General features: G+C 37.8%; 1 protein-coding gene across 6 annotated transcripts in view; it reads right to left on the bottom strand.

Moving 5' to 3' along the window:
- Nucleotides 1–2,211: 2,211 nt before the first annotated feature.
- The window catches only part of ptprc (protein tyrosine phosphatase receptor type C), a 162,806-nt gene continuing 152,927 nt past the window's right edge, over nt 2,212–12,090 (bottom strand). For all 6 annotated transcript variants that reach the window (XM_051932885.1, XM_051932886.1, XM_051932887.1 and 3 more), the window contains 3 exons: nt 9,439–9,617; nt 8,651–8,786; nt 2,212–3,227 (listed from right to left, as the gene is read on the bottom strand). In XM_051932885.1, coding sequence (XP_051788845.1) covers nt 2,937–3,227; nt 8,651–8,786; nt 9,439–9,617 — 606 coding nt within the window. In that variant the 3' untranslated portion in view covers nt 2,212–2,936. The remainder of the gene's footprint in view (nt 3,228–8,650; nt 8,787–9,438; nt 9,618–12,090) is intronic.

Here is a 12,090-nt window from a genome sequence, read left to right as displayed (position 1 = left end):
TCAGCACAGTTTGCAGGTTTTCAGCCGGCCTCGTAACACCTTCCCTTTTGTTTTTCACCAGACAAATGTCTGCATCAAGTAACGCAACACAAACATTGTAATAATACTTATGCATCATCTACTGTAATTACTTATTATATTGAGAACACTTGAACCATACTTACAAGGGCAGAAGTCTGCATCTCCGTATTCAACACATGCACGTCCAAGTCGTGGTCACGGTAGCCAGAACCTGTCCTGACTGTGCTAAGTATAGGCAGAGACACCTCTGGACGGGTCCACCGGTTCATTGTGGGGCACATTTAGAGCACTGAAGGCACATTTATCAGTAAAAAATGACCAATTGAATTACAGTGATATGGTTCAGACACACTTGTTTATCTATCTTTTATATAGTGCCTTTCATAATTATCTATCTATCTACAGTCATGGCAAAATTATCGGCACCTCTGGAAATTTCCCAGAAAATGCACCATTTCTCCCAGAAAATTATTGCAATTACAAATGTTTTGGTATACACCTGTTTATTTCCTTTATGTGCATTGGAACAACACAAAAAAACCAGAAAAAAAGGCCAAATCTGACATCATGTCACACTGAACTCCAAAACCGGGCTGGACAAAATTATTGGCACCTTTTCAAAATTGTGGGTACCAGTAAATTGTTTTATTTCAAGCATATGATGCTCGTTTGAACTCACCTGTGGCAAGAAACAGGTGCTGGCAATATAGCAATCACACCTGAAGTCAGTTAAAATGAAGAAAACTTGACTCTACCTTTCTGTTGTGTGTCTGAGTGTGCCACACTAAGCATGGAGAACAGAAAGAAGAGCAGAGAATTGTCTGAGGACTTGAGAACAAAAATTGTGGAAAAATATCAACACTCTCAAGGCTACAAGTCCATCTCCAGAGATCTTCATGTGCCTTTGTCCACTGTGTGCAACATAATCAAGAAGTTCACAACACATGGCACTGTAGCTAATCTCCCTGGACGTGGACGGAAGCAAAAAATTCATAAAAGACTGCAATGAAGGATAGTCCGAACGGTGGATAAACAACCCCAATCAACTTCAAAACATATTCAAGCTGTTCTGAAGACTCAGGGTGCAACAGTGTCAGCTCGAACTATCCGTCAACATCTGAATGAAATGAAACGCTATGGCAGGAGAGCCAGGAGGACCCCACTGCTGACACAGAAACATAAAAAAGCCACACTGCAGTTTGCCAAAATGTACTTGAGGAAGCCAAAATCCTTCTGGGCGAACGTCTTGTGGACAGATGAGACCAAGGCAGAGCTTTTTGGTAAAGCTCATCATTCTACTTTTTACAGAAAATGGAATGAGGCCTACGAAGAAAAGAACACAGTACCTACAGTCAAACATGGTGGAGGTTCTAAGATGTTTTGGGGATGTTTTGCTGCCTCTGCCACTTGATGCCATGATTGTGTGCAAGGCATCATGAAATCTGAAGACTACCAAAAGATATTGGGGCGCAATGTAGGGCCCAGTGTCAGAAAGCTGGGTCTGCGTCAGAGGTCATGGGTGTTGCAACAGGACAATGACTCCAAACATACCTCTAAAAGCACCCAGAAATGGTTGAAGACAAAGCGCTGGAGAGTTCTGAAGTGGCCAGCAATGAGTCCGAATCTAAATCCGATTGAACACTTATGGAGAGATCTCAAAATTGCTGTTTGGAGAAGGCGCCCTTCAAATCTGAGAGACTTTGAGAAGTTTGCAAAAGAAGAGTGGTTGGAAGTTCCAGTCGAGAGGTGTAACAAGCTTGTTGATGGTTATAGGAAGCACTTGATTTCAGTTATTTTTTCCAAAGGGCGTACAACCAAATATTAAGTTGAGGGTGCCAATAATTTTGTCCAGCCCGGTTTTGGAGTTCTGTGTGACATGATGTCAGATTTGGCTTTTTTTCTCTGTTTTTTTGTGTTGTTCCAATGCACATAAAGGAAATAAATACGTGTATACCAAAACATTTGGAATTGCAACAATTTTCTGGGAGAAATGGTGCATTTTCTGGGAAAATTCCAGGGGTGCAGATAATTTCGGCCATGACTGTAGATAGATAGATAATTATGAAAGGCCATGACTCTATCTATCTATCTATCTATCTATCTATCTATCTATCTATCTATCTATCTATCTATCTATTTTATAGTGCCCTTCATATTTACAGTATCTATCAAATCAATGTATTCATTCAATTCAATTTTTAAAGTAATGTTTATTGAAGACTTTAAAATTTGGCAGTTCATACTCAGGTAAAAGAAAGTCCATCCTTCATATACTCGTTTGCTTCTCACTAAACACCGACTTTTGTAAATCTAATTTTGCAATAATTTACAATTCAAGCAATTTTCAACTTTATCATATACCGTGACACAAAAAATGTAATTTTCATATAAAACATTTAAACCTATATATACAATGCTCAAAAATGTTGGTAGAAACAGTTTGTTACTCACATTAAGTACCGAAAATAATTTTGTAACACACATAAAGATTTGCGAATTTTTGAAACTTGTGTTTTCATGGATCACACAGAAAATATTTTATTTGGCACTATATTAAAAAAAACAATGATGGTCAGCATGATTATTCTTTGATATTTTTTTTAGAAAGAAAAGCTTTTAAAATGTGCAAAAACAGGAAAAAAAAATAGTTTGTTACAAAGGAAGCACGTTTGGGAAGTGCAAAAAAGTTACCTGAAAGAAAATGTCCCATGCCATGCCATTCCATACCTAACCCTTCCCAGTTGTGATGTGTGGCTCATAAGTGGAACTGGACGATGGCACAGATCACACAGATTACAATACATTCACACCCTCGCTCAGCATCTGCTACTGGCTGCTCCAAGGGTAGAGTTGTTCAGAGAATTGCAGCCCAAACATGCTGGTGCACTGTGTGCACGTGAATTTGAATTGTCAGATCACTGAGCTTCTGAGGTTACGGTGGGGCCATTGGCTGGGTTTTCGGTTTCTTTGGGAGCGTCATCCTTGGGAGGTGGTGATGCTGAAGGATGGGCATTGGATTGATTTAAAGCAGGCTCGTTGTTTGATTGCTTTTTTTCTAAATTGGTTTTATTTTCAGGTTTTTCTTGTTTTTGCTCATTGACCACTTCAACTTTGTCCTCTGCGTTGCAAGGGCTTGCTTTAATATCTCCATTCTGGGGAGCAGGGAATGTCTGAGCCATTATATCATAGAGAAAGCTGTACTGTTCCTATAAAAGGAAAAAAGGGATACAAACAATCAATAATTTTATTACAAGATTCCTAAACTTTAGAGTGCAAAGTATGCACTCCATTGCAGACAAGATATAACATATAATCAGTAATACTTTCGTAAAGATTATAATGGTGCTTTTTTGCATGACAATTTCTGTAATTAATGCAAACTTTGGCCACACCAAAGGGCATTAGGTTGAGGACATACACTTTAAAAGCAACAATTAGTGAATTAAATATTAATCTTTCATGCCAAGATTTAACAGTTCGAATCAACACACACAGGAAAGGGGAATATATGAGGTTTAGGGTGTCTGATAGAAGGGTTTTTATGTATTAAAAGCGGATGTCCATGTTCTTTTAACTACTATTATTATGTTTTTATGAAAATGCATGCAGTTTAATGTCTTATTCCTTCATGAAATCATGGCATAGAACAAATAAACAATGGCAAGTAAAAATTAAGTCAAAGAATCATTAAAAAGCCTGCAGCGGGTTGGCACCCTGCCCAGGATTGGTTCCTGCCTTGTGCCCTGTGTTGGCTGGGATTGGCTCCAGCAGACCCCTGTGACCTTGTGTTCAGATTCAGCGGGTTGGAAAATGGATGGATGGAATTATCAAAGCAGTTTCCATACATGAAAGCCTACACTGCTAAGGGAAACAACACTCCGTCTCATTTCATTTGGCAATTGTCATGTTCTTGCCATTGTCACTGGGATTTACAAATGTCTAGGGTGTAAAGTGTGTAGTAACACAGTCTGTTCCAACTCTGCTTTAAGACAGAAAGAGGGTTTTAAGTAATCAACAGATGTTGGGACACCTGTTCAAATTGTTTGCTTCAACTTGCAAGGCTTAATTTACTTTAATTGCTGCAGAATATATGTAGGTTGTAAAATATTAGTTGTTCCCTGAAGAAGGCCTATTTGTAATATTCTGTTATCTCTTTTTCAGTTTTCGTTAAAGAAAACTATAAATTGAAACCTTTGCCAGTTTACTGCCTACCTTTTCACCTTTTTCAGGTCATTCACTACATTTTAGCTGATTAAATATGAAGAAAAATTGAGGTATTGCAAACCCTTTATTTATATTAGTGTATATGCAGTAGAGAGAGTGCTAAATGTTCCTTATTGACTCACTGATTGACTTGGCTAATTGCAGACATCTTAAGAAAAGGGGCTGTGGACCACTGTTACGTATGGAGAAGACACAGGCAACAGTGCAATGTGAACAGCATTAATGGGGGCCAAAATTAAAAATCTCTAGTGGTAACAACTCCAGAAATATTCCACAAATTGAACACTTTGTACATTATGTATTTAGGGTGGGGTGGTGGCTCTGAGGCTAAGGATCTGTGCTGGTATCTGGAAGGTTGCTGGTTCGAATCCCCGTCACAGCCAAAAAGAGATATTACTCTGCTGGGCCCTTAACCTGCAATTTTTCCAGTGTCTGTTTTACAATGGCTGACCCTACGCTTCAACCCCAAGGGGTATGTGAACACCAACAAATTCCTAATATAAAAATTGTATAAAGAGCTAAAAGAAAAAAATAACGTGCATTTAAAAAAGGTGATTTTTGACATGCAGGCATAATGAACAGGAACGTCATGGACTTGAATATACTGGTGTCATATTCTGTGAGGGGCGGCATGGTGGCGCTGTGGGTAGCACTGCTGCCTCGCAGTTAGGAGACCCAGGTTTGCTTCCTGGGTCCTCCCTGCGTGGAGTTTGCATGTTCTCCCCGTGTCTGTGTGGGTTTCCTCCCACAGTCCAAAGACATGCACGTTAGGTGCATTGGCAATCCTAAATTGTCCCTAGTGTGTGCTTGGTGTGTGTGTGCCCTGCGGTGGGCTGGCGTCTTGCCCGGGGTTTGTTCTCTGCCTTGCACCCTGTGTTGGCTGGGATTGGCTCCAGCAGACCCCCGTGACCCTGTAGTTAGTGGGTTGGATAATGGATGGGTGGATATTCTGTGTGAGTGTTCATTTATCTGCTAAATTCATGGTAGTCAGCAATGCCATACACAGAGGAGCTGGAACAAGATTTCTTTTCCATAGCTAACCAAGCTGGTATAGTTTATATCTTTTTAATATTAACTCACCCATCCATCCATTTTCAAACTCACTTATCCTGAGCAGAGTTGCGGTGGATGCTGGAGCCTATCCCAGCAAGCTTTGCAAGAATAATCCCTGGACAAATTGTGAGTCCATCGCAGGGTGAACACACTCTACACACACACACACCAGTTTAACATCGCCACTCCACCTATCCTGCACGTTTTTGCATTTTGGGTGGAAATCAACACAGACGTCAATAGAACATGCAAACACCATGCAGAAAGCACCTGGGACCTAAACTCCTTGTTACGGGACAGCACTATAGGCCTTTGGACAATTTAAATGTTAAACTGAATATTTCAGCAACCCATCTCACTTATTACATACAAGTCAGAAGCATTTTTAAAAGAGATCAGCCAGGCTTCAAGAATCTTCCTTCAGTATTGGTGATAGAAACTAACACGACAATATACGATTTTCTTTCAAAAAGTTCAACCTTAGATATCTTGAGACAGAATTAGAAAAGCGAGTTTTCAGTCAGAGTTTAAAAAGATGGAGGATTGTATAGATGCATTTGTTCAAATTTTCCATGATAGTACAGATACCGGCATAGCAAAGGTGCATTAAATATGATACAAGCAACTTCATTTTCAAACTATTAATAAAATTCAAACTAAAACAAATCACAAGAAATGAAGGGGAAACTTAATAACAAAAAAAGAAAAGACTACTCTGTGAAGTCTCAGTTTCAGGCTTTTATATCTATGTCATATTTATTATGTTAAATCTGTTATATTCATAATGAACAGATGTACTGTATGGCCTTATATCTTGCCATTCATAAACAAGCTGAGCCTATTTTACTGTAGAATTTAGTGTAAAATTAGGTGACAGGCTGGGGTGAGCTATTGAAAGCTATCAGTAATAACAGTTGTGCTTACCTATATTAACTATATATAATCAAATATCTATCTGTGTACAGTACATAGCATGAGCATTAGAGTACTAAGAATACATCCTTACAGATAAAAATTAGTCACTGAGAATATAAACTCCTCATCAATTTGTGCAAAGAGGTATTTCAACCAAAAATCATGAACTGACCTCACTTATCTCGACTCAAGTGCACCTTAATACCCTAATTGTTAGTGATGTCATCAGATACCTGCCCTGCCTAGCCACATGTTTTGGGGCCTTATCATCCTCAGACCACACTAGGAAAGAACTTGCATAACTGTTGGACACTAATGGACTCATTTAACAGCAGTGTTCACAGGAAAAATATTGCATCGTAAAAACCTGTTATAATGCATTACTCATTCATCATCTTACCTTATTCATGTTAAAAAGGACAACTTAGTGACCTTTCTCTAATAGTAGAAATGACATGAATAGCTGGTCTACCATTGACTGTTAAATACATATGCAAAGAAGCACAAAAGGTGGCAAATTCTTTATTCACAGAACGATGCAAGATTGTTACTTCCAGTTGCACTGCTATATAAGAAACTATCAATAGGAAAAGAATGAAGAGGTACTCCAAGTATCGTAATATTTGAATAAGTAAACCTACACAGGCTGAAGGATTTACATTCTCATAATATATACAGTTTGAAGTACCTTTTTGAAACAGAAGAAAAATATGAACAAGACATTTCTGTAACACAATGAATTTCCTTTGTCAGTGAAATGAATTCAAGCATTAACTGGGAAATAGAGATTTGCTGGCTTCTCTTTACTGACACATCAAAATGAATACTTAATTGAAAAGCTTCATCATCACACACTACTAATACTACTACTACTATTACTACTAATAATAATAATAACTTGATAACGTCACTCAATGTTAGTTCATTTTTCTTATTTTCTAAACACATAAGAAAGACTACTCCCAAGTGAGAGGTGTCTAAAGTGTGTGTTAGCTTCATATCAATAGATAAACATTCTGGGTTCTTTATTTGGACATTAGGAAAGGTGGATTTTTTATTTTGTAATGTTTAAATATGCTAGAATATCAAATCAACACATCACTTACAAGTCATATTTGACCCCAGTCTGTCATTTCAAACACATATTACATCACTCTCTAAACCTGCTTTTTTCAGCTTAAAATATAAAAAAATGAACATAGTTTCTCAATATGGAAGATACTTAGAAATCCGTTCATGCATTTACTCCTGCTGGAACTGACTGCTACCAATTTGTTATCCACTGACTGTTCAATTTACTCTATTTGAAGCTTTCAGTTAATTAATTAATTCAGTGAATTGTTACTAGAACTAGAAAGTATGACTACATAACTCCTGTCCTTAAGTCATTGCAATGGCTTCCAGTTAAGTTTAGGATTAATTTCAATATTCTTCCTCATACATATAAAGCCTTAAATGGTCTTCTGTAGGCCTTACTTGACTTATATGAACTTCTCTTTACTTACAAACTATACATTACAACGTTGAGATCCAAAAATGGAAGGATTTGGTCGTTTTATTAAACTACCCAACACAAATTTACATAATGTAAGAGATCCACAAGCAGGTGAGTCAATAAGTGCTCATTCATTCATCCATCCATCTTACAAACCCACTTATCTAGAGCAGGGTCATGAGGTTGCTAGAGTCTATCCCAACAAACATTAGGCACAAGGCAGGATGGGGCACCAGTCCATTGCAGAGTAAACACACTCCCACACCACTGAACACTAGGACCAATTTAACATCACCAGTCCACCTAACCTGCACATTTTTGGACTGTGGGAAGAAACCCACATGGACACGAAGAGAACATGCAAAATGGAGCTGAGAGCACCTGGGATGCGATACCTGGTCTTCCTGTTACAAGGCAGTAATGCAACCACCATGCCATCCTAAGTGTCCTGAGTTGGAATCAAATGCCAGGTCACAATCTACGTAGGCTTAGCACATTCTCTTTGTAACGTTATATGGTTTTCTCTCAGTACAGCCTGAACTCCATCATTAAACTCATTACTTTTGTGCCTGCTTCTTTTGTTCTTAATAGTGATCTATTCAAAGCTTTGAGTTATGGCTTAATGTGGAAAATTATGCATGAAAATAAAATTGTTATTTTGTTGACTTAAGTATGTTAATTAGAACAAATAAGATCAAACTGAAAATGAAATAGCTATGCATTTTCAAGTGCTAATCCAGTGATGAAATTACGCCGCACCTTTTTCATTTGAAATTCCCTGGGAGTGTACTTAATGATACAGTAGTATGCTGGTGTGCATTACATGTACATTTGCATCATTAATGTGTTAACCTTGGCTTTTTTATTCATTATTCAGGCCAGAGTGCCTGTGCTTGGCACCAATACAATACTGGGATTTTGAACAAACAAGATGCTACTTACAAAGGACATCAGCATTCCAGGCCTTTCTTTTCGCAAAGCTTTTGCAGTCTGGAAAATATCAATCACTTTTTCCGTATTGGCACAGTCTAGTACATTCCACAGGGCACAAAACACACCTGTCCTGCTTGCGCCATCACTAAGAAGAAGAGGAAAAGAGAAAAATAAATTAACTTAAATTCATCATAATATTTTGTTGATGGATGCTTATATGTACAGTAGTAGTCTAGACTTGTAGGTCTGTAGTAATTTCTTAACATAGAAATACTGTAGGTGTAAAAATAAATGGAGCCTCTTGTTCTCTTTACCTGATGTGAGCAAAGGGAGGCGGGGTGTACAGCAGACATTCAGTCAGATCAAGGCTTAGCAAAGCACACAAAGAGGGCCAGACTGGACATAGAGACACCAGCCAAACCACCCACTGTTTTTACACTATGGGAGGAAGTCAAAAAAAGACAAAATGCAGAAGAACTCTGGGAGAAAATGGACTTTGTAGACTTTGAAACTTTGAGGCAAAGGCAAGCACTGGGAAGCTTCAGTGGGATACTCAGCACCAGTCTGAAGCCCTGCTTATGAAGAACCTTTGGAAATAAAGTGATTTATTTCAAGTCTTCTGTTTTTTTGGAAAGATGTGTTAACAATTACATGATGAAAACAAAATGATTTGGTAGTGGAATGGATTTGATAAACTTTTGAATCATTATTGATTTCAGAGTTTAAATCTTGACTTTATGTACATTGTAAATAAAAACATCTAACAGTGGAGTTTCAAAAGCATCATGTCTACTTACTTGCAGTGGATTACTACTGGCCCACTGCTGCTCTGCTTGGAATTCTCATTAACACAGCTCTTTGGCATGGTCTCTTTCATTTTTCTTATCATGTCAACCAACTCCTCTGGCTTCTCTGGAAGATTCTGACCAGTCCATTTGTGAAAATGATACTGAGAAATTACTCGACTTTCTTTCCTCTGCAATGAAAAGATGCCAAAAAAGTGTCATAACCCTTAAAAATTCACAAAATAAAATATTATATGATTATTATTTAGACAACATGAAAATCAATTATTAGCACAACATTCTCAAACCAGTCCTGGGTCAAGGGGGGGGTGTAGTCTACCCTGGCCACACTGGGTGCAAAGCAGGAAACAGACCTGAAGAGGGTGACAGTCCAACACTGGACCCGCTAATGCAATCACTCACATTCACACAGGGCCAATTTAGTGTCACCAAAAAAAAAAATATTTAATAACAATAACAGTCATACTGATGATCTATGACAACATAATTAATTTATAATAATAATACCAGCAATTTGTATTCAATAATAATAATACATTCTAGTTATATAGCACCTATAACATCAGGAATGCTAACAATCTATGAATATTTAATGTATGAACAATAATAACAATAGTCTGACTTCAGTTACAATTTGTTGTAATATGCTCAGCATGCTATATGCCTTTACAAGCACAGTCAAGCTAAAATAAAGCATAAAACTGCAAAAACACAAAAATATTCATTGACATGTAACCTAATGATTTATAGATCTCAAATTGGCAAATGATAAAGATAGATAGATAGATAGATAGATAGATAGATAGATAGATAGATAGATAGATAGATAGATAGATAGATAGATAGATAGATAGATAGATAGATAGATAGATACTTTATTAATACCCAAGGGGAAATTCACATACTCCAGCAGCAGCATACTGATAAAAACAATATTAATTAAAGAGTGATAAAAATGCAGTGCAAGTTAAAAAATGTAAATGGGAGAGTGTGAGGCAGGTTAACGTAGTGTTAACGTTTTCCCCCGGGTGGAATTGAAGGGTTGCATAGTGTGGGGGTGGAACGAGTCTGTCACTGAAGCTGCTCCTCTGTCTGGAGATGATACTGTTCAGTGAATGCAGTGGATTCTCCATGATTAACAGGAGCCTGCTCAGCACCCATCGCTCTGCCACGGATGTCAAACTGTCCACCTCCGTGCCTACAATTGAGCCTGCCTTCCTCACCAGTTTGTCCAGGCGTGAGGCATCCCTCTTCTTTATGCTGCCTCCCCAGCACACCACCGTGTAGAAGAGGGCGCTCGCCACAACCGTCTGATAGAACATCTGCAGCATCTTAGTGCAGATGTTGAAGGACGCCAGCCTATTCAGTACAAGAATAGGTGGTAAAAAAAACTGATAAGGGTGCACACATCTCTAAACACATGACTGTTGGTTCAAATATTATTTAATAAATAAAAAAAATTAAAAAATGTGTTTGCTATTTCTCATTTGAATAAGAGGTGATGCGAGTATTGCTTAAAAATTGTATGTAACAAGATATCTGGAAACAATTGCATATTTCCCAGGAATCAGAAGCAGTAGAATCTGTTAGCTTTGAAAATCTGGTCTACCACTCTTAGCTTGTTATCGATTGAACCTTTTAAAGATATGCAATCAAGCAGATGAAGATATAAGCATGATGAGTAATCTACCTGTATCACAATTTATGCATATTCAGCACATCTGTTTGAATAAGGTCCGTATAATACACACACCCACACACACACACACACACACATATACACATTATACACAAGGGTTGCAAATGACTTTTATTTAAATGGGATCTAAAAAATCAGATATAAAACAAGAATATAAAAGAGCATTGTATTCCTATCTTGAGAGTTGTTTAAAAACACAAAACCAAAAATGTGAACAAAATAAACTTGTATGTATTTTAACATATTCTTCATGTTCAAATGTAATTAAATATATCAGAAGAAAACACAGGCATGAACTTCAGCTTTTTCCAAAATGTACTGAGATTTGGGTTTACGCACAATAAGAATATTAAGGATTTCACTGTAAAACATAATATTACTTATATAAATACAGGTACTTTGGGGGCTTACATGATAATAGAGAAAGTAGAACATGTTCCCTGTTTAAGGTGAAGAAGCTGCAACAATGTTTTTGAAAGGAACAACAGTGCTCCTAATTCACAGTTTTGTTAACATTCTCACACACACACAAGAATAGGAGACAACTTCAGGGCTTCTTATTGTGGTAATTCCACCCCGAGTCGAGGGATGGCACTGTTACTTACTGCCTCTTCTTTCTCCTTGCCCTCAGATTAGAAAAGAGATGGTGTGAGGAACTCCTAAATGTCACTTCCTGTTCTGGTGACCTTAAACCTGCTCCTTCCTACGAGACCACCTTAAATAGGACGCCACCACCTAACATGGCAGTCAAAACTTGGACTCACATTTGAAAAGATGTTACCAGACAGCACTAGTTGTTGTTACTTATTTTTGCTTCAACTCTTTTGTGCCTTTTGTATTCACAGCACGTTGGAAATGCAGTTCCAAAGGGGTCGTATATGTGCCTTTGCACAAACAGTATTTAGAGAAAATAAATGGTAAATTACACTCATAAATTAATGAGC

The sequence above is a fragment of the Erpetoichthys calabaricus genome, chromosome 10 (genome assembly GCF_900747795.2).
Source record: "Erpetoichthys calabaricus chromosome 10, fErpCal1.3, whole genome shotgun sequence".
NCBI lineage: Eukaryota > Metazoa > Chordata > Cladistia > Polypteriformes > Polypteridae > Erpetoichthys > Erpetoichthys calabaricus.
Note: the sequence above shows the minus strand (reverse complement) of the source record. Positions and strands in the feature narration are given on the sequence as shown.